This window comes from Gasterosteus aculeatus, chromosome 7, assembly GCF_964276395.1.
Source record: "Gasterosteus aculeatus chromosome 7, fGasAcu3.hap1.1, whole genome shotgun sequence".
NCBI classification, from domain to species: domain Eukaryota; kingdom Metazoa; phylum Chordata; class Actinopteri; order Perciformes; family Gasterosteidae; genus Gasterosteus; species Gasterosteus aculeatus.
This window is the reverse complement of record NC_135694.1, coordinates 28,012,358-28,034,842: the sequence shown is the minus strand read 5'-3', so window position 1 is coordinate 28,034,842 and position 22,485 is coordinate 28,012,358. Positions and strand designations below refer to the sequence as shown.

General features: G+C 45.0%; 2 protein-coding genes across 4 annotated transcripts; both read left to right on the top strand.

Moving 5' to 3' along the window:
• Positions 1-566: 566 nt before the first annotated feature.
• Positions 567-17,772, top strand: usp28 (ubiquitin specific peptidase 28). Of its 2 annotated transcripts, none has more exons than XM_040182911.2 (26): positions 567-832; positions 2,535-2,609; positions 3,660-3,780; positions 4,230-4,317; positions 4,875-5,037; positions 6,755-6,841; positions 6,971-7,108; positions 8,072-8,139; positions 8,240-8,316; positions 8,405-8,553; positions 8,650-8,777; positions 9,025-9,120; positions 9,200-9,373; positions 9,464-9,672; positions 10,168-10,238; positions 10,532-10,760; positions 11,208-11,531; positions 11,680-11,813; positions 12,496-12,789; positions 13,089-13,184; positions 13,772-13,950; positions 14,698-14,776; positions 15,129-15,208; positions 15,631-15,754; positions 16,140-16,338; positions 16,735-17,772. In XM_040182911.2, the coding sequence occupies exons 1-26, from the start codon at positions 788-790 to the stop codon at positions 16,908-16,910; spliced, it is 3,603 nt and encodes a 1,200-aa protein (XP_040038845.2). In that variant the 5' UTR covers positions 567-787; the 3' UTR covers positions 16,911-17,772. The 2 variants fall into 2 exon arrangements, with proteins under 2 accessions (XP_040038845.2, XP_040038844.2); XM_040182910.2 differs by having other exon boundaries at positions 11,677-11,813.
• Positions 17,773-18,530: 758 nt separating this feature from the next.
• On the top strand, positions 18,531-22,460 carry orai2 (ORAI calcium release-activated calcium modulator 2). 2 transcript variants are annotated; one of them, XM_040182925.2, is made up of 3 exons: positions 18,531-18,913; positions 20,025-20,254; positions 20,807-22,460. In XM_040182925.2, exons 2-3 carry the CDS (start codon positions 20,030-20,032, stop codon positions 21,374-21,376), a joined length of 795 nt encoding a protein of 264 aa, XP_040038859.1. In that variant the 5' UTR covers positions 18,531-18,913; positions 20,025-20,029; the 3' UTR covers positions 21,377-22,460. The 2 variants fall into 2 exon arrangements, with proteins under 2 accessions (XP_040038859.1, XP_040038858.1); XM_040182924.2 differs by having other exon boundaries at positions 18,576-18,913; positions 19,989-20,254.
• Positions 22,461-22,485: the final 25 nt, after the last annotated feature.

Here is a 22,485-nt window from a genome sequence, read left to right as displayed (position 1 = left end):
GCTTCATCTGAGAGGAGTATAAACACTTATAGGTATCTGTCATTGGAAAGGGGTTTATAACCCATGCGTTGGATGCCATGGATGCCATGGATGCCATGATGCGATCTGAACTTTCAGGAGTTGTTTCTTCTCCTTTCTTGTAGAGCATCTCGTACTTACAGTTCACCCGGAACATCCCCAACACCTTCATTTAAAATCAAGATCACAAAGCTTAAAAAATACCAAAAGTGAGGACAATGTGTTCGAAATGATGCACAGGGCATATAGACTGCATTCAAAATCTTACTTTAGTAAAAGCAAAAGGAATTCAGCTGTACCAATGGTCATGTTACCGATATTATTGATATGTGATATTCATTTTTTTCTATATTAAAAGTACCAAAAGTACTCATTATGCAGAATGGACCATTTCAGATCCATGTCTATGGTTATTGGGCTATAATTAATTACGTGTATTTACATTACAGGGATTTTGTAAAAGGATCCGGTTAATGAGGAAAGACTCCACAAACACCGGAAGTACTGTAGTATATTAAGAACTGTCCTGTCACGTTAATTGCGCCAGAGAGCGCGCGCCTCAGCCATCGCGCGCGCGCACATCCTAACAGGTGTGCGCGCGCGGCGGGTTCCTCCTCGTTCTCCGCGGTTGACAGATGGAGCAGGTCGGACCCGAACCCGGACCCAGAAACAGACCCAGAACCAGACCCGGACCCGGACCGAGGGCTCAGAGCGAGTGGTGAAACACAGGAAGAAACTCACGTATTTGCCCCCCCAGTTTTTATCCGCCATGAGAGGTGAACAGACTGAAGATGGAGAAAACTCAGCGATGTCGGTGAGAACTAGTGACACTAGGCCAAACCTCTAGTACAAATACTGAGTTTGAAAGAAAGTTGTAACGTCGTTTTATTCGAACATAGAGTAGAGAAATACGTTGCGGAAATAACATAATCTTTAGAAAATGCTCGTGAATTCGGCAGTAAAAGCTTGTGTTTCAGTGGAATTCTAACTAAATTAGGACCTGGCTGTTTCAAATTTATTATTTGATATATTTACAAAGCTTAGTTTTTTTGTGTATATTTGCTTGCTAAATGATTGCCATTCGGTTTAAAGGATTCAGCCATTATGATAGACGGTTTGAGAAATGAAATCTTTCACATCTGATGTTCTCCATTGCTACTCTCATCGGACACATGAATCATCAGCACCATCTTCCCTTAAATAACCAGGTTATTCTAGTGTCACTCCAATCAGTATTTCTGTATGCAGCCATTCAATCAGCCCACTGCTCCATCAATAGGCCTTTCTAACCAGCCGGTCCAGCCAGTCATTGAGCTCAGCTTCTAACAACGCCATCTACTAAAAGTCAGTTATGATACCATTTCTTTACCTCATTTTTTTTTTTGGTATTGACGTATGTGTGTGTGTGTGTGTGCGTGTGTGTGTGTGTGTGTGTGTGTGTGTGTGAGAGAGAGAGCCCCTGTGCCTTGGCATCACTCGGGTCTGGTGGCATGGTGAGTGGAATGATAAACAGAAGCCTGCGCTATCCATGTCAGGGGCCCAAAATAGAGGCGAACTCAGAGGGTCTCAGATAGCTGGTGAGCTCCATATAAGTCTGGTCAGCCGGCTACTGGCCTCCTCTGTGTGTGTGTGTGTGTGTGTGTGTGTGTGGGAGAGAGACACCCTGACATGTCCACCTGTTGTTGGGGTAGCAGGCTCTATATAGCGCCTCTCACTCAGCAGTCTTTATGTTATTGCTTTTCAGTACTTCCATGTCCATGAGGTCTAAACATATGACGGGCTTTTGAGAGGTTGTGTTTACAAATGTGGTTTCCCCAATTCATTTATTATAGGGTTGGAGAACAAATGGTGGGATCAAACAGATCTGTGTACGTTAGAAAAATACAAAGAGACCATTCGTAGTAAAGAAACGCCCCTTTTAACTTTTCAATAACTCATATTAAAGGAATAGTTAGTTTGTGGCGTAAATAGAGTAAAAAACAAAGCCTGAGAGGAAGCTGACAATTATTCCCTTTATGAGGGGGTTATGTGCTTGACTATTGTATTCCTACAGGAATTCTTCCGCACATACGTTTTTCACGGCGTGATTATGAATCCTGTCATCAAACCCTTGTAAGCAATTTCCAATATAATTTGCTTAATGCTGCTTACTTACGTAGAGGAATTTGTCTGTGTGTCATTAAGCCAGGTCCATCCGCCAGACGACGTGTGGACCTCGTAAAGGCATAGACAATGTTGGCATTTGGACTTTTGTCCTTGAGCTCCATATAGATCCTACGTGTGTCTGCGGGTCACCGGCTAACCCCCACCCCATAATACCTCATTCTTGTTAGTCCCCCTGAACCCAAAGGGTAGACCCTCTCGGGGGCCCAGTCCATGTGGTCGGCCCGAATGGTCGGCCCAGAGTCTAATGCCAGTCCATGGCTAAGCTGAACTATGTGTGTACCACGCGTTAGCTGCTAGTATATCTCACGCCTGACTGTTGTTTCCCTTTGTCCGATCTTTTCACTCGCCAGAGCAAGATCCTGATCGACCAGCTGAGGGAGATCACTGGCATCCAGGACCCCCAGGTTCTCAACAGAGCTTTGAATGTAAGACCTTAGAACTCTTTCCGGAAACATTGTGTCACCGTGAGGTTATTTTGTAAGGATGCAAGCCATGGAATGGCCTTCATAGCAACTGAGTCATTCCCGCTGACCAAAAGGCCCTTTTAGTTAAAACAAAATGTCAATTCCTACAGTATGCTGTAAGAATACTTATGAATAAACCGATTAAGATACAATCCAACTCCTCTTTGCTTTAATTTAGTTTACAGCAATCACACTCGTCCTCAACGCCTTTGTGACATAGGGGACATTTACCAAGTTCAGGTTACTATTTGAGCCTAAGGCAGCCGTGGTTTATTAAATGCAAACATTAGCCGGAGGAGAGTGTGAGAGAGAATGGTATTTGGGGACTAATTCATCATGTTGTGAGCCCAAACATGTTATTAGATGCGTAATGACAATTCCTGTGGAGATGAAAGTCTGTTCAAAATGTCACAGGAATTCATTCCGAGAGCCATACTGCTAGTTGGCTAGAGAACACAGCCCTCGCTGTTACTGTGTAATTAATGTTAAAGCAACCCTCTTTGATTACATTAAAAGCACACGCCCGGGGGGCCTCGTTCCCACCCCCGGCACGCCGCTTATGTTTTGAAACACAACTGCACACGTGAAAAGATCCCTCGTAGCTCGAGCAAACAGGAGCCTCATAAAAGTGATAATTGACGAGCGGGACGATAAACAGTCTGGCTGTCTGTGGTGTGCAGGCCTCATCCAACGCGTGGCACCGGGGGGGGGCAGACAGAGGAACAGCAGCAGCTCGCAGCTCGGGGAGGTTTCTTTACAAAATTAGAAATGTTTGTCTGCTGCCGCTTTCCGACACGACAAGGGATTTATTTTGCTCTATTCCCTTAATTAGGCGTGTTCACTGTATCTACGTACGTGCTTGTAGTATCATCATTACTGTTATTACTCAGCGGGTGCCGTGCTTTTATTTGCAAGCGTTTCACATTTGCTTGTTTTGCTGAATCTTCTGGACAGATCAGTAACGTCTTAGAACATTGTGGCCTTATCTTTTCCTTGTGCCGTCTCCTTAAGGCCAGCCAGGGGGACATTGGAAACGCTGTGGGACTGCTGACCACCCAACCTGCAGAGGTCCAGGATCCTGGAGAAACCCAGGAGCCAGGGCCCTCTGCAGAGGCCTGGGACGGCCAGAAAGGTACGCCGGGGAAAGAAAAAAAAAACAAGCGTGAATAAAGACCCCAAACGCCAGGCGAAATTCCATGTCGGCTAGCTGAGATTTTTCAAATCTCTTTCAGAGTATCACAAAATATGTCATATGAAACCCCCTTGATATAGCATTTGGATTTACAGTACATGCTTTGCTAAAATCCCACATGCATTTTGTGTGAAGGATACTGAGGCTTTTATATTTTGTGTCTGTTTTGGAAAAGTTCTCTTCTGACTCTGATTCTGTTATCTGAGCTTGAAACTTTTCCTTTATAGAAGTTCTCTAGAATCTAGACAAGAGGGGTAAAGTTAGTCGACATCATAGAAGATGACTTTGATAAAGTTTGATAAATAGCTTTATAATCTGTTGTGGCCAATTGAAACACTTTTTACCTCCATTTCGGGATCTTGCTGACACGCTGCTGTCTGATTTCTCAGGACCTCCGAAAGATGAACTGCAGACAGCCATTGAACTCAGCCTGCAGGAGTCCCACAAGGCCCAGGAAGAGGAGAGAGAGTTTAACAGGTACAAAACAACCCTCTTTTCATGCAATGCTTCTTTGTCATTTTTGATTTACCGCTGAATGGAAGTATGAAAGGGGAGATAGTATATTTAGCATGACTTTTCCCTTAGAAACAGCGAACGTGGATGACTTGAAAGACTCAGATGTTTTATATTGTCTGCATGTATATCAATCAACCCAAAGCCCTGTTGATAACAAGGTCAAAAAAAATGGGCTAAAAGCTGAAAACAGGAACATTTAGTTCATAGCCACACAGCCACCACAGAAAATATCTCAATACCAGAAATAATGGATCGGTTGCCGTGACATTCCGCAGTGTCATTAATGATCAGCTGATTTCACACTTGCAGATTAGTTTTTAATCAACCATTTGCACAACCTGGTTTACACACAAGGAATAATAATGTGAAGCCCTGTTTTTTGTCGGACAAAAAAATACCTTGAGTAATGACCAAATACCCGCATAAAATATTAGGTTTATTATTAAAACTATTCTCACGACACAGTCTTAACTAAGTCAACCTGAGCACTTCAAACGGGTGATTCTGATGCACCGCAGGGCTCTGGAGGCCAGTGCAGAGGAGAATGCGGCGAGGATGAAGAGGAAGCGATGCCAAGCCCAGAGCGAGATGTGCAGCCCTGCAGACTGGATCCGTCAGGACGACTGGCCCGTGGGCATCCGCAACGTCGGCAACACCTGCTGGTTCAGTGCCGTCATCCAGGTGAGAATACGCGTGGGACATCAAAGTAACAGGGACGTACTACGTTTTGACACATTTCGATACAGCAGTGTGTGGGTGTGGGTGTGTGTGTGTGTGTCCTTTTTGTTTTCTCTAACCTCTGTAATGAGCGTTTGCCACTTGGATTGAGCATAACAGCTGTAAAGCGCACTAGTGTCCTCATATCCTTCTGCAGCTAAAACTTAAAATAGCTTCCGCACATTGCTTAACAAACATTTATAGGCCCGTAGTTTCCCTTCCATGATATCTAACGTTCACCAAATGAAAGCAGTGAGCGAGATGCTATCCGCCTATCGCTCAATGCAGCCTCACTTTTTCCGTTCCATACGTTCAGTGACTCTATACCTGCTAATAGAGTTCTTGAAAACATCCGCTAGAAAAGCAAAAAAAGGTGTGGGGTTATTTCCGCAAAATGAGAAGATTTCTCCACGCTGCTAATTCTGTTACGAGTCCGTTCTAAACTGAATTAAGTCGGGCCTATCGGTTGGCCCGGCAGAAACAGGAGCCTCATCGACGCGCACGGGCTTTGTGGAGGATTTAATAGCGAGCGGTGTGATGATGGAGCGAGCAGTGGACGTTCTAGTATGAGCCTGAAATGAACACGGAGGAGACACTGATTGTTTGTTTTTGTTGAGCTCTGATGTGGCTCCGCATCAATTTGGGAGTCAAACCCCCGAAGGAAAAGGTTGATTATCTGGGAATAGAAATGGGGAAATTAGGCGGTGTTCTTTGAATACAAATGGAAGTGAAATGATAGCCTCTTTGGTTGTTGTTTTCTTCGGGTGTCAATGCTGTTTGTTAAAATTGAACTGGTTGTTGTGGATTCAACAGAGCCCGACTCCTGATAAAGCAGCCTTCCTTTAAAAAGTAATTATGCTATCAGATCGAGGGCGAGTGACCACATCGTTCAGTTGTCAGCTCATATTCCCTCTATTATGCTTTTGTGGTATAAATTACAGTAACACAGAGATACGCCATAATTGAATTTCCTACTGAAATGGAAATTTATATATCAAGATGTGCTTAAAGTGCTCAGTGGCTTCGCTCCCCACCAGACGAGACATACGAGTAGCTCACTGTTATTAATGTGTTTAGTTCATCACGAGTGACAGAAGCAACTCATAACAAATTGAGCGTTATGTAAGAAAAAGTAAGACTTTTCATTTTCCGCCCAATTATAGAAGAGGTTGTGTTGGACCAAAGAAGTTGTGCTATTATACAAGCAGCGAAATGCTGTTGTTTGCCCGACATCATAGCCGCTCCTCACAGTTCACGCTGACAATCTCACCCCACGACTTACTGACATCCTTTTCCCTACAACGTGAGTGAGCGCCCCAGTGCGGACTATTTTCTATAAACATCTGACAACTGAGCTGGTGGTAAATCCATGGGAAGCTTTCAATGTTTCTCCCAAAAGGGCCGACATCAGGAAATTACATAAAAGATTACAGATTAACATTAGTAGAAGGGAGTGAGTTGCAAGAAGGAACATCGAAGATGAAACATTATTTCATTGGTTGTTTCTCGTTCTATTATCGTTTGTATCTATTTAAATTCCTAGGGGGCATTAAGTGAAGCAAAACGATGTGAAATGCAAGTTGGCGCAGATACTAACTGGTTATTGCACCACTGCAATGCGTGACCGCCGTCGCCATGATTTGACAGCTGGTAAAGGTTTGTTTTTGTCGTCCTGTTGCAGTCGCTGTTCCACCTGCCCGTGTTCAGGAGGCTGGTTCTCAGCTATCACCTGTCTGAGCGCATACTGGAGAAGTGTAAGAGCCACTCTGTGAGTAAACGCCTGTTTTTTTATGTTGTAAATTACTTTAAAAAAAGATGTAATCGAGCTGTGGATATTTTTCTGTTAACGTGAATACGGCCTCCGTGTGACAGCGTGACCCTGCACTTGTGTTAACAGGACAAGAGGAACATTGCCTTCATGCAGGAGCTGCGCTGTCTATTTGCTCTCATGGTGGGCTCCACCCGCAGGTTTGTGGATCCTTCTGCTGCCGTGGAGCTGCTGCGAGACGCCTTCAGGACCAACGAGGCCCAACAGGTGCAGCAGCTCACCTCAGGACAGCTTTTGGTGAAAAGACCGGGCGTGTGTCAGAGGCACCAGTCAGAACACACATCTGGCAGTAGTCGTTTCTAGTTATCTGTTTCTTTGTATGGTTTAATTATAAAATAAAGCGTGGGAGATCATGGTTCACGTGCTGTTGCAAAATACACCAACGTACCAATCAAAAACACAGTATTATTATCAGCATTGTTAAAGTCAAGCAGATTACTAAACAGAAATTTAACTGCAGTCCTTTGAATATTTCTACGTTCATTGACGTGGTTTCTGCGCTGCCGTGAGCAGCTGCAGGATGCGCTCGAGTAAATATTTGACAATATTTCTGGCATTTAAAAAATGTGTATTATTTGGCTCGGTATTTGTAGTTGTTGGCTTTTGTTATTAGGAAGACACTGGAAGCTTTGAGGGGGTCGACACCCCCATGCTCAGAGTGATGCAGCTGCCTCTGGACAGAATCCCCTCTGGTCAGACATGATTGATACCCGCAAGTCACTGTGAACATGTGCTTTAATTGAATATTATTTCAGATTTTTGTGAGTAACAACATTGGAAAATGTTCCAAGTGGCAACTTATTTTCTGTCGTTCTTTTCTTTCTTGCTTATTTTCTAACATTGTAGCAGCGCTTTTACTTTACGTTTTGTGAGGATAAATATAAACCCAGAGATTCCGTCTAAAGAGAAAAAATGCATCACTTCCAAACAAAAAGTCTGCATCTTGTAAAAAGAGTTTTAACTGCCTTTCCAGAAAGCACACAAACGAGGTGACAAGTGGGCAATTTTCTTTGCCAGATGTTGAGATGAGCCTGAGCGAAGTTTCTTTTCTTTTTTTGTCAAGCTAATGTTTCCAAGGGGTAGAATTAACTCATGTGACTAGTTCTTATTTGACCTTGACTTAATCTTTCACTGTTACAACGACACGATTTATCTTTTCCTTCATTCCAGGACGTCAGTGAGTTCTCCCACAAACTGCTCGACTGGCTGGAGGATGCATTTCAGCTGGCTGCCAATGAGTGAGTGTCGTGTGGATGTCATCCCCACGCGTGGACTAATGTTCTCCCCTCCTCGGCTGCCGCAGCGCATTTATACAATGTCATTTTTTTTTGCTTTCAGTAAAGTAGAAGACAAACAGAAGAACCCCATGGTCCAGCTTTTCTATGGCACCTTTGTGACGGAAAGAAGACACGAGGGTACAAGAGTTTTATATTGGTGTGTTTTCACAGTGACGTCGCTATGAAGTCTGTTCTCAGTGACTCACATCCGTGTGACTCTCCTTAGGTAAGACGTTGTGTAACATCGAGCAGTTTGGCCAGTACCCGCTGCAGGTCAACGGCTTCAATAACCTGGATGAATGCCTAGAAGGAGCTATGGTTGAGAGAGAGATTGAGTCTCTGCATTCGGAGCACAGCGTCACATCTGGCCGGGAGGTAAACTACTAATTCAACGATTGTAAATTTCTTTGAATGTGGTAGTTTGCTTATTTTTTTATGCTTACCTGATGTCCTATTTTCTCTTGCTTTCAGAGATGGTTCAAAAAGTTACCACCAGTCTTGACATTTGAACTGTCTAGATTTGAATTCAACACCCAGCTCGGTCGTCCTGAAAAGATACACAAGAAACTGGAGTTCTCACAAATCATCTACATGGACCGGTGAGCTTTGTACAGTTAACACGAGCATTCCTACAGTTTCACTCGTTTCTAAGAGAAGCTTCTACGTGAGGCAGGTGGATGACTTTACAGTACACATGCCTGCACTATTTTTTACCGTTATCTCACAAATTTATACCGTAAGAGCCCTCTGTTTATTATTAATGCGTTGCTTGTCTGTTCTGGTGTTGCAACAAATATTTCATACGTGTACTGGTCCGTTTTGACATTCTGGTTTTGCTTTGTACAGATATCTTCACAAAAACATAGGACAGACCCATGAGAGGAGAGGAGAAGTGAAAAAACTCAAGGAGCAACTAGCAGCCCTTCAACAGAAACTTGAGTGGTAAGTTACCTCCTGAAGCTGGCTCATGACTTCTAAACCTCAAGTCATGAACCAAACAGCTGCCGTCTTTACTTCACAGCTACAAAAACTATGGCTCTGGACCTACCAAGTATCCTCTGGCTGACATGCTGCAGTTTGTGCTGGAGTTCTCCACTACCAAGCCCACATGTGTTTCGCCAGCTGAAGATCTGGGACCTGCCTCTCCGACTCCTGCGAGCCACCCCCTGAGTGACCTCATCTCCAAAGACAACAGGTTGAGTACACAAAGGACCGGGGAAAACAGTCAGAGCCAAAGCTGTGGCCCCTAAATAAAATACCGCCAACCTCGCCTTGTATTTCCCAGTGAACCAGAGGACTCGGATGCTTCGGAGGGGGCAGTTTCCGGTGTTTCCAGTTGTCAGCGGACCCCCATATACAAGCCCTTCACCCAGTGCAGACTCCCGGTGGACTGCCCACCACACCCGGCCCCCCACAGCGTCACTGAAGAAGAGCTGCACTTTGTTAAGACCTGCCTGCAGCGTTGGAGGACAGAAGTAGAGAACGACATCAATGGTACGCTGCTATCACAGTATACACACTAACATTGTTTTTTAATAGAGCTCTGTAGCAGTCTCTGTTATTTTGATATCTTATGAGGTACAGGCTCCTAAATGCTCCGCTATGATCACTAATTAGTTGTTAACCTACCTTGACGGCCTGTCGTTAGTAAACGTGGGCTGATAAGAGCTATGAATGTGAATTTAAGTAGTACAGTTGTGCTTCGAAAACAACCAATGAGCGAAAAGATGGTTGAATGCTGCTGAGAGCATGACTAACTGGTACCTGTGCAGTAAGTGTACGAAGTGTTCACTCATAAATAGCAAGCGAGGAAGGAACCGTAGCGTGCATCGAGAAAATCACTTCACTTGAGCAGAGCTACACAATTGCACTGAAAAAGCGCCCGACATCTCTTTCAAATGACTCTGAGTCTGGATAGAAGGCAAATAATAGCCAACAGAAATTAATTTTACACTACACTGTATGTGTATTTTTGTCTTTGTGTATCAGAGCTGAAGGCCAGTATTGACAGGCTCACTCAGGTGCTGGAGGGCATGTACGCAGACAACTGTCTCTGCCAGGTAAGACGTACACTCACTTTATCCACTCTGACAAACAGCAATTCAACCGCGTGTTTTACAACTGGAGCTGCAGAAGGTGCTTTGACGGAGATTGGATGAGACCGTATCGATCTCCGCCGAGCAGCTGAAAATAATGTTACGCAAACAAGTCACCAGAAGAAAAATAAGATCCAAAATAGATCGGGATGAATGTGGTTCTGCAGCGAATACAGAGTCTAATATTTGATCGCAATGGTGTAGGTGTTTCACACAGTGTCGATTCAATGCTGCCTCCCACTGCATCCACCATCTAGGCACCTTACAGACTGCACGCAGTGCTCGTCCACGAAGGCCAGGCGTCAGCCGGCCATTACTGGGCCTACATCTATGACCATGCCAACCAGCGCTGGATGAAGTACAACGACATAAGCATCACCGAGTCATCGTGGGAGGAGCTGGAGCGAGACTCTTTTGGCGGAATGACCAACGCAAGTGCCTACTGCCTGATGTACATCGACGACAGGCTACCCAACCTTATCACAGGTACATCCGTGTGTGGGGTTTTATCAGTTACATGATTTTTGGATTACATTTATCTAGAATAATCCTGGAATGAATGTGGGATTAAACTGCTAATATATCGCAATGTGGGTTTTTGTACATTTTAGCTTAAAAAATAAGTAAACCACAACACACAATACACAAAAAAGAGTGGTTATTTCTATAAATTAACTATTGTATATTGTGGCAACCCAGGGGGAAGAATATTCAAATATTTGTAATGCAGGTCTGGATCAGATATTATATTTGAAGACAAGCTGGTCCACAATGTGAAACTACAACATTAAAATCTCAGTCCCTATCTGTAATAAATATGAACATGAAAAATGACTTCTTGCATATAAAAAATGAGCAATTATTCTGTCACTTCACAAGCCCTTACTGTGAGTAAGTGGATTGTATTGACGACTCTGCCCCACGTCCACCTAGAGGACACAGACGATGAGACAGGCCAGGTGCTGCATGGCATGGACTCCCTACCGCCCGTCCTCCGGCGCTACGTCCACGAAGACAACCGCTGGTTCCAGCAGGAGCTCAGTGAATGGGAGGCGCAGTTCTGCCAGACCGCGACCCCCCAGGGAGAGTCCACGGCCTCTGCAGAGCCCCCGGAACTCGGCCCGGTCGACGTACCCCAAGCGGTAGTCGAGCCGGCACCCCAGTCAGGACCCACCGACGAGGAGCTGGACCAGGCAGCTCCTTCGGGGCCTGAACCGGACGCAGACCCAGAGCCCGATCCCACAGAGAAGCCCAATGGTGAGTTTGAACTTTTTATATGCCTTATAACCCACTGTGTGCCACTTACATGAAAATACATGGAGTAGTGATCTGTAAAAAGCCACTGCACTGTACAACAGTACATGTTTTACCGTCATGTGTGCTCTCACGGTCTCCCTCCCAGAAGAATCCGAGGTAACGGACCCTCCTCGACCACAGAGCCCCGGCAGCCAGCCGGACGACACCGACAGTGCGGCGGTCACGGTCACCCTGGGCCCCAACCAGAGCGCCCCCCCAGCCGAGAGAGAGCTCCCGTGTCAGGTGGGCAAGTTCCGCTCCGCCCCTCGTAGAATGTGGGTCAGTAACTCCGGGCCACAGAAATGAAGTGTGTACATCTGGGTCAAGGATATAATTCCAGCACTTAGCATCGGCGTGGGGATGCAGGCTCAATGTCCGGCAGGGTGTCGAGTAAATGCACAGATACGCTTAGGTGAGAAGTGATTACTGCTATCAGGTTTATTTCACCGTCAGTATCTTGTTCAGAGGGATATAATCTCATAGCATATATTTATTGTAAGCTTTTCCATTAGAAGTTCACTTCATTAACACTTGTGTCCTGTTGACATATTGGGAGCTCCACGGGAACATTGATTTATCGCATGCAAATTATAATTAGTATTTCCAAATGTATTCAGCTGCAGTCTGTCTGCTGACCCCGCTGACTTTATATAATAAGATCAACCTTTCACTGGATACAGGGAACTATATTGGATTTCACACACTCCCTCAGCCAATTTGTTCACCTGCTCACCGTTAAAATAGAAACACATGCTACATGATATTTTACAGACTTTGCTCCACAGGTGTTTATAATGCATACAGATGTGTTGGAAATGGGGGGGAGGGGGTACATTTTTACATGGAGGCCCTGAACAGGATTAGCAGGTACAGATAATGTATAGATGTGATTTAATGTGTGTCTTGTTAAATCTTTCTCTGTCAGACTTCTGGCCCTGAAGCCGAGCTCAGCAACCCGGCACCATCTGACCTCCATGCGAAGGAGGACAACACACAGGCAGCGGGCCTTGGCCCTCAAGCTGAAAGCAAGCCGGAAGCTTCCAGAGAGGCCCCTGAACACGAAGTAGAGAAGGAGGAGCAGGAGGAGCAGCAGGAGGAGCAGGAGGAGCCGGCGGTCCCAGCCAGACAGCGACAGACGGAGAACATGGTCTCAGAGGTGGAGATCCCCAACGTGGGCAGGATCATGGTCAGAGCGGATGCTGATGGATACAATGAAGAGGTAAGTGTGCGTGTGTGTGTGTGTGTCCGTGTGTGTGTGTGTGTGTGTGTGTGTCCGTGTGTGTGGGGGTGTGATGCAATGGGAATTCAGCTACTTCCACATAGCAAACTTTTCAAGTCAGTAGCGCTAAATATAAATTATACCGGCGGAGATTTGAGGAGAAATGCAATAAAAGAAAGGATCTGTTCATGCCGAGTGTTCTGGGATACAGAAAAAGCAATCAATTAATATCCGAAGGTTTAGTTCATCACTCCGTTTTCATTTGGTGTTATAATCTCCTCCTTCTCCTCATTTCCTAGATGATGCTGACTCCAGCTATGCAGGGTGTCATTCTCGCCATAGCCAAGGCCAGACACATTTTTGATAAGGAAGGCCCTGAGGCGGGCCTCATCAAGGTATGTGTGCCTTGGACGGAAATTCAGATCAACTCTGCATTTCACAAAATGATAAAATAATCATGTTTTCTAAAATAGTTTTGCCACATTTATTGCTAATAAAAGGATCAAGAGGGATCTAAAGTAGAGCAAATGTTATTTAAACTATTCTAGTTGTAAGAAGGTCAACGTCAATAACAAATTTAGTCCTGTAGCTTTACTCTTGAGCCAATATCACAAATTAAAAACAAGACAAAAAGGAAACATTGTAAATAGTGTACCAGGGTTTTTGTCGGTCAAATATGTATTTTCTCTATTCTCATGAGGAGATATTTTGTTGGTTACTTGAAGGCCAAAGGCAAAACATGTACATGTTAATAAGTATTTATGTTGAGATTAAAAACTTAAGTAACCCATTTTAAGTGAAGAATGTCTCGACTCGGTAAACAAGCATTATCACCACATCTCTCTCGTGTGAGTCCTGAGTTCTATCAATCTCTGTCAGGTTGCAACAAATAATATCTAACATCTACCTGCAACAGTTGGCCCACGATGAGCTTATTTATATGGAACTAAAACTAACGATAGATCTCCCACTGTCCACTTAGGCCTTCCACGAGGAGTACTCGCGTTTGTACGAGCTCTCCCAGGAGGAGACCACGCCGCCGGAGGACGCTCGTCTGCAGCACGCGCTGGTCTACTTCTTCCAGAACAAGGCACCCAACCGCATTATTGAGAGGACGCTTTTGGAGCAGTTTACCGACCGCAACCTGAGCTTCGATGAAAGGTGTGCAGACATTAGTCGGTTACATTGAGTTTTCAAAACATCATTGTATGAGAATACAAAGGAGAATCTTCAATTGGACATTCTAAATCAACATTTTAATGCTGCACAGCTTTTTTATTTTTTATTTGTCTCATCAACTCATTTAGTTGAAATCCTTTATTTCTGCATAGTGGCAGAAAAAAATCATCCAACACAGATATTATAAGTATTACACTATTTATTTATACTATTTGTTGAATAAGATTACAGGGGTGAAGGTGTAGGATTGTTTCTGACTCGTGTGATATGCCAGCATTAAGCCTTTTAGAAACATCATATTCACTGCCGTCAAAAAAGCCTTTGCTCGACCCGTCACTGCACATAAAGGGAGGCTTCCACTCGTATTAGCTGGGATCCTAACAACGGGGGATAATGACATAAGAACACTACAGACATCAAGATCCATTCTGGCCTTATTCTGATACATTATGTATAAACAAGCTATGAGGCTGAAAGCCATTGGACCCCTGATAAATTGATTTGCAAAAACACAATATTTCTTTAAATCGTTCACAGATTAAGGTCAAATGTGGCTTTAGTGAAAGCAGCATAAGAATGTCATAAGACGAAGAAATACAGTAGAGTAGCGAGCATGCTTATACCGCCATCTAGTGTCAAGGAGGAGAGACCGGCACCACAGTGTGAACGTTCCCGTACCGGACCTTTCCTAGGTGAAAATCATTCATGACGTCCTTTCTGTACATGCAGGGCCATCAGTATCATGAGAGAAGCCCGAACCAAGCTGCGCCTCATCAGGCCAGAGGACATGGATATGGATGAGTACATGGTACTGTTTTTGGGGCATTCTTGAAATGATTTCCCAGGAAATGATTCTGTCTCTGCTTCTGTCTTAGGTTATAAACAAGGACAGCAAATGTACATTTGGGATGTACATTCGTTGAAAGAAATGTTGTCGGATTATTCTTGCTACAAAGGGCAGTGTACAGTACAACTTTGTACCTATTGGGCCAAAGGTTGGCTCACTTGAATTTAATGCAAACAGATATGTCAATTATTAAAAGTATAAATCTGTTGGTTTCTTTTTATGAAACTGTGACAGTGACAGAAACATGTGATCAAAATATTGAAAAATTAACAAACAAATGGAGTAATTTTGTATCCTGTGTTCTTTTTCACAGCAGTGGCAAGATGACTACAGGCTCTTCAGAACGGTGTTTGTCTACCTGCTGACTGGACTGGAGCACTACCAGCATGGAAAGTAGGTGTCAAATGTTAACCGCCACTAGGTCAGTTAGGTCAGGTCAATATTAACCTGCTTGTTCCGTCCATGTGCTCTTCAGCAAAGAAAAGGTACAATAATTCCACTGCACCTACAACACAGAGAGAAATCCACTTAGAATGTACATTAGAAGAACAAAAACTGTCTTCTATCACTGACATGCAGCAAGTGGAGGCTAAAAGTAAAAGGTTATGTCCAAAATACTGTTTTAAGACTATATTGCTATGTGTTCTTTAGGAACCATAAAATATATGTCTCCTTCCCTTTTTAATAAAACGTGAGGGATTGGTTTTCCTATCAAAATGCTCCCTGATTGGCCAATCGTGGGACTGCAGTTTAATGGAGATAATGACACGCTGACCCATGCCTTGTGTGTGTGTGTGTGTGTGTGTGTGCTGCAGGATGCGAGAGGCTCTGATCTTTTTGGCTCATGCGTACGAGACCAACGCCACCCTGCTGAAGAACGGAGAGAAGCGGGGCGTGGACAAGTCTCTTATTGCTGTCTACAGGAGGAAATGCCTCATTGTGAGTAAGGCAGCGCTAGAAGTGTGTGTGTGTGTGTGTGTGTGTGTGTGTGTGTGTGCGTGTGTGTGCGTGTGTGTGTACAAGTAGCAATGTTGGCCTACTGCATATTAGGACATTTCAGAGCTCATCGGAACGATGGCTCAAGGTGTCCATGTGGCCAATAGTTTCTGACGTATTTTGCTCAGGAAGACAAACAGACCAACAATGCTATATATGAACTGTCACTAAAAGCACAACAGGGTGCTATTTTAGATTTAGTCCAGAATGCTCATTTTGTTATTTTTACCCCTCTGCCTAGCTTCAAGTCTCCTTTTAGTCTACAAATAAATTACATTTCAATCAAGTTTTCTATTCTTTTAACTTTAACTTCTCTCCTCCTCCCCAGGCTTTGAATGAAAGCGCATCTCGGCTGTTTTGCAGCGGCGAGGAGACCAACGTGGCGGAGGGCACCGCCATCATGGACGAGGCCGTCATCCCCTGCCTTCACCTGATGGGCCGAGACTCGGCTTTGTCCCGGGAGGACCGGGACGCCATGGAGAGCATCCGCAGCCACTGGTGCTGCTGCCTGGGCCAGGGCATGGACGGTAAGATTAGTTGAATTCAAACAGTTGTAGCTTTCTCGACAACTTACTCGTCCTTTCATCTTATTGCTTTTTGGTTTTTACGCCAGTTATACCTGAATTCCAAGTTTCCATGTCGGATTTCGTTGAATTAAGATACCAAATGAAATACTAAATCATTTAAAAAAAGATTTGGCACATGATTGTTTCCGTTACCTGATGGAGACGTTTTGTCTCATCGCTTTAACCTAGAAACAAACAAACGTTAGCGAGGTACAGTCGCATTCTGTCATGCCCGAAGAACCTGCGCGTTAAAGCGACGAGCACACAGAAGCCTTTTAGCCACCGATGCTGTAACTAACAAACACTAAATGCCAAATATAAAACATACAAAAAATGTTTCTTCTGCTTTGTTTTCAGACTCGCTGCAGGTGAAGCTGGGGGAGTTTCTGCCCCGGGTCCTGGACGGCTCATCCGAGACGGTGGTCCTTAAAGACCCCCCTAACGTCCACGTCAGCCAGGCCCACGACCTGTGCAGTCGCCTGGCTGCCGTCATGGAGTCCATCCACAGCACCTCGGTAGTCAGCGTTAAGTAAAGCCCCGAGTGGCATTCTTTAGGGGCGGGTAGGGGGATGGGGCAGGGGTTGTCGCCAAGTTGCTCCCTGGGGGGGGTGAGGGGGGAAACCCCTCCGCGGGCTTCTAAGGCCTCAATGATCAAAATACATCCTCTCAGCAGCTCCACTTTAGAGTGAGCCTTAAGTACTTAGCGACTCTTTTTTCCTGTCAACTACGGAGGGAACCGTTATCGGTCAACGCCGCCGTAATCGGCTTCTCGTCAGTCAGTCATTATTCATGAAACCAAGCTGCTGAACAAATACAATGTGAAGATACAGGGAAGCTTGACCGTCTCATCGGCACTTTTAAATGTTGTCACTTGATTGGTAGGATTTATTGATGTGTTGTTAAGTAGCAGTGTGAATGCAAAATAAAGCCCGCAAACAGGGATTTTTAAAGAAAAACACTAGATTTGTACTGCACATTAACAAATGCTTTTTTTAATATATGTTTTATATTACTCTGGCCATTTTAGGTGAAGTTAGAAAGAAAGACACATGTGCCATATTACGGTCAGGGTGTTCCGTACGGCTTTTAGAAGGCGCTCGTAACTGTCAGCCTGTGGAAACTCTTCTTTTATTTAAGTTAGACAGTTCCCCTGTTGGCCAGCACTTTGTTCAACAGATGTGCCTTTGTCAGCCCTGTAAACCCTCTGAAGGAAAGACATGGGGCATGAGATGAAATCCTTTTTATTTTCCTGGTGTCGCTGATACAACGCGGTATCACCAATGAATCCTTCGAATCGGGTTTTTCAGCCAGCGACAGGGAGCCGCTCCCGGCTGCTGATTTCACACCGCTCTTTCACTCAGACTGTGATGATACTCAATAAATGTTTTAAATATGCTGTGTACTCCACCATCATTGAATCTTTTCACTAGATAGACATTTGCTGAAACTGTCAGAGTTTATAAATGAAAGAGAGAAATATAAATGAAAAAGAAAGAAGATTGACACTTTGAGTGGGAACTGATAGAGAGGTTGGGGGAGCTGGGTAGTATGGAGGGACCAACTAAGAAGGGAAATATAAAATACTTCCAGCTATTTCCTTTTGGAAATTCTATGGCCACAGGCTTATTTTCCTTTTGTCCCTGCATGGCCAGCAGTGGTGACATGGTGTTTATCTTGCATCTCAGTCTGCCTGCCCAGCGTCTTATCTTAAGTGCTGGAATAAATTCATATTTCCATGGCTTTAGTTGAAAATGTACACACGATCTTTACAAAATTCACATGAGCCCCTTGCAGCTGTTGTGTAATACGTTACAACAGCATTGCGCTGTTTCTAAATGAAGGATGCAGTTATATCAAGATTAAGACAATGAGTGCTGGGTATAAATTAAGGTCTGCTTTTCATTAGTCTGTCCTTATAATAACTGTTGTGCTGCAGAAAGCAAGTCTAGAGATGCTCTAAGAGTGTCATTGTTATTATTTCATCTGAACTGCATCGTTTGAGGAAGCTGGTGGCATATAACACCAACATTTCTTTTATTACATTGTACAAAAGTAGTAGTAATCTGCTTATTAAGAACAAACATCGCAACAAACATTAAATAAATAAAGCGTTGTACTTGCATTCCACCGCCGTGTCAACGTGTCGTTACGTCACACGATTGGATCCGGCACCTTTCTCGATGTGACTCGTTTTCAGCTTTTATTTTGAAGGAACCGGAAACGTCCGTTTAAAGGACTGTACTTGTACCTCACCTGTCTCAGGTCTCCGCTGTCACCGGGGACCGGTTAAAAAAAAAAAAGGAAAAAAAGTAGGAAGATCCCATGTCTGGCGAACTTGCCTAACATCGGGGGGTGGGACTCGTTAAACATGGCGGCGACAAGGGACGTCTTCGTCGATAGATAACCGCATCCGAGCAGCGGAAGTATCGGAACATCAGAACAGTTCGGCCGACACGGTGCCGATTCATCGTGTTGTGCGGGGCGGAGAGGACCGAAGAGGTAGAATACATCCGAAGAGGGCACGTCGACCGCACAGGTGAGAGGATTTCATTAAAACAAACGAACACAATGCAGCATAACTGACGGGATAATTCACGAGCCAAACTCTTTATTAACGTTATAGTTAGCTAACAGTTAACTCAATATGCTAGCTGCGTTTAATGTTACATCGCTTGTCTTAATGTTCCGGTTGTAAACACGACCGGTGCAGCCGTTTCAATTCCTCATTCGTGCGCCACAATGTTTCACTTTAATGTCACTCGTTTTCCTCTTCCGGTTTGCTTTTACGACGACGCGGAGTAAAATCCAGCTTTCTGGACGCTAAACTCGGTAAACGGATCCTGCTAACTTAACGTTACCAGTGTGCTAAATATACACAGGGGGGGCGAGGGGGGGTGATACTCATCAGGGGGTCGCAGCAGGACTGCAACTCTTTTATGGCTTGTGTTTTAGTTTTCTGCGGTCTAAACTTCATTTGGATCCACAGCTGTTCTAGTTTCTTTCACCAACAGTTGATTTTTATTATGGAAGCTGCACTGATAACAGTTCCAATACTTTTGCAGAAACTTTGAGAGCTTAACCCTGTTGTTGTTGTTGTTGTTGTTGGAGATGAGCTGAAAATAGGGCTCAAACAGAAACATGTTGCACAATGAAAACCACTAAATCTCCAATGAGATCAGGCCAATTCATTATTATATTAAAGGAGGGGTCAAGTAGTTAAACCCCCACATGGTGGTGTTTCTGTAACACAGCAGAGAGAGCAAAGCATAAACTGCGGAACAACAAGTTCAGGACCGATCACAATATAAACCTTTTCTTTTTTTAAATTTGATTTCTGACCCGTAAGTTGTTTTATTATCATTATTAAAGGTTAAACGATATTTTCTAAGTTTCTTTTAATTTGAAAACCCCCTTCACTTGTGTTCATACGTCGTTGTGTCCTCCTGCTTCCCTCTCACTCTCACGCATGGACGGTTAATGCCGTCCAAAACTCTGCCGACAGCATGTTTGTGCAAACAAACACCACTTAAAGTTCACTGCGAGGCGTTGGAGGCTCAGAGGAAACGTCTCACACACGTTTGCGTTTCATTTTGTCGTCCTTCCTTTCGCAGTTGTCGCCATGACCACCTCTCATTTACACCCGCCAGGTGCCATGAGCGGCGAGCTGAACGTGCCGATGGGTTCCCCGGGGGTCTCGGAGCGACGGCCGGACGGCGGGGGCATGGACTACAGGGACTGGGTGCGGCGCAGCTACCTGGAGCTGGTGAGCTCCAACCACCACTCTGTGCAGGCGCTGTCCTGGAGGAAGCTCTACCTGAGCCGGGCCAAGCTGAAGGCCTCCAGTCGGACCTCCGCGCTGCTTTCTGGCTTTGCGATGGTCAGTTGTACCCACTCTTCTTTTTTTCTTCCGTTTTGTTTTTTCAAACCTGCTGCAGTGCAACACAACCTCATAAAGAACTATCTGGGGTTTTTTTTACGCTTCATCTAATAAAATAAATCTATTTTTTTAAATTCGATTTCTTTCAATACCATGAAAATGCATCAAAAGAAACATAAATAATCTACCACCGTGCCGTGTGGAAATTCAGCTGTGGGCAAGAAGGTTCCTGTTTGTGCTTTCAAGATGCCTGTGTCGTGTCGCTGAGCAGCATCCGCCGTGCTTCTTGGGGTTGAGTTCCTTTTTCTGTTGACTCATAATTACCTCAACCAATGCGGCGCCTGTTCGGAGCGTGCAGATTTCTATGCTGTTTGTTACGGTCATTTTTACTTTCTCTTTGGTTCTCACAAGTCATAGTTGGATTTCTCCTGTTTTGACCGATATCTTACCACAGTTGGTTTAGCCTTTGTTACCGATCATCCGTCCAACTATCAACCTCCTGCAGAAGCATGGACGCCCAATGACAGGCAACCTGCCCACTCGTGTCCCTAGGTGGCCATGGTGGAGGTGGAGCTGGAGACGGAGTACGACTACCATCCCGCGCTGCTCGTCGCCTTCAGCGTGTGCACCACCGTGCTGGTGGCGGTGCACCTCTTCGCCCTGCTGATCAGCACCTGCATCCTCCCCAACGTGGAGGCCGTCAGCAACATCCACAACCTCAACTCGGTCAGCGAGTCGCCGCACGAGCGCATGCACTACTACATCGAGCTGGCCTGGGGCTTCTCCACGGCGCTGGGCATCCTGCTGTTTTTAGCCGAGGTGGTGCTCATCTGCTGGATCAAGTTCCTGCCCGTGGACTCCGGCGGGCGCCAGAAGGCGAGCGCCTGCTGCTCCTCCTCGCCGGCCAGCACCACGGCGGCCCCGCAGCACAGCGGCTGGAACGCCGCGCTGGCCGCCACCATCATCATGGTCCCGGTGGGGGTGATCTTCGTGGTGTTCACCATTCACTTCTACCGCTCTCTGGTGCGCCACAAGACGGAGCGCCACCACCAGGAGATCGAGGAACTGCACAAGATCAAGATTCAGCTCGACGGCCACGAGAGAGGCCTCCTGACCGTGTGACGGCGGCGGCTTTAAGGACCCCCCTCCTCTCCCCCCCCGCGAGACTCTGATCTCTTCTCTGACATTCGTTCGGGTCGTCGTAGAGGCCTTTTGCTTGGATTCAGCTTTAAAAGCGCCTCACTTTGCCGCCCAGCGTCAGACTGCTCATTTATTCTTAAGACGCATTGTCAGACTGCTTTTTTTTTATTTATTTTTTTTTAGATCTGTTACATCGGTTAGTCCAGGATTAATGTAAAAGCTTTACTGAAAAAAGGGCTACTGTGTTCTGAGTGCCATGTCGGTGTTTTCCACTGTCGGGTTCGGTGACGACAGCCAGTTACATTTCAAAAGTGGTTCCGTCGTGTCAAAAGCGCCTGGATTCACTGTGACACCAACAAATCCCTCTTTGAATATTTTATGTGCTGACGGAGGCGGCATCGCTCCTCGCCGGAGGAGACGGCAAACGCCAAACCATGTGACCCGTGTGATGACCGGTCTCTCTTGTCGGCTGATTTCTTTGTGGTTGTTGTAGCGAAGCTCTGCTAAAATGTTATTTTGCGTTCTCGTAAAATTTGTTAGGTCCAGATGCCTCAACACTTTTTTTCCCCTCCTTTTTATAATCTCTTATGAAGACGCGTAAATATGAATGTGTCAGTGCCCAAATATAGTTCTGCCTTACAGACTTATTGCCTAATTTGTACTTCTTCTTTGCTGAAGGTCATAAAACAAGCTGACCTTTTCTTTTTGCTAAGAATGTATCCAAGACATAGCTGAGCAGGATGAGACGAGGACCGTCCCCAGTACACGCTGTACTCTTTACCATGTCCTCCTCCAGTTCAGCCGGTCTTTTGACATTTGGCTTCGGGCGTGTTGGTAAAAAATATATTTTTTAAACGAGTCATTTTCTTGGATGATGTCTGAATGTGTTACTGCATTCAAAGAAGAAGAGCTGTTATCGCAAAAACTGTTATCGCATTCCACGTAAGATGACCAAAGTGCTGCTCAGTTTGTCTTCCGAGAAGAGACAGAAGAGCACTCGTAGTTTAGCTGTGTGGGGAAGATGAAATTTACAGCCCGTAATAAAGAAATGCCGTATTTAGACGTATGTACTTGTGTCTGTCTGTTCTTGT

What these genes read in the sequence shown, in the direction of transcription:
- usp28 (XM_040182910.2), top strand. Translation starts at nt 788, where the DNA reads ATGAGAGGTGAACAGACTGAAGATGGAGAAAACTCAGCGATGTCG. An exon ending in CTTCAACAGAAACTTGAGTG is followed by an intron (nt 9,121 to 9,199) that starts GTAAGTTACCTC and finishes TTTACTTCACAG; the next exon opens with CTACAAAAACTATGGCTCTG. An exon ending in CTGAGGCGGGCCTCATCAAG is followed by an intron (nt 13,185 to 13,771) that starts GTATGTGTGCCT and finishes CTGTCCACTTAG; the next exon opens with GCCTTCCACGAGGAGTACTC.
- orai2 (XM_040182924.2), top strand. Translation starts at nt 19,997, where the DNA reads ATGACCACCTCTCATTTACACCCGCCAGGTGCCATGAGCGGCGAGCTG. An exon ending in TGCTTTCTGGCTTTGCGATG is followed by an intron (nt 20,255 to 20,806) that starts GTCAGTTGTACC and finishes TCGTGTCCCTAG; the next exon opens with GTGGCCATGGTGGAGGTGGA.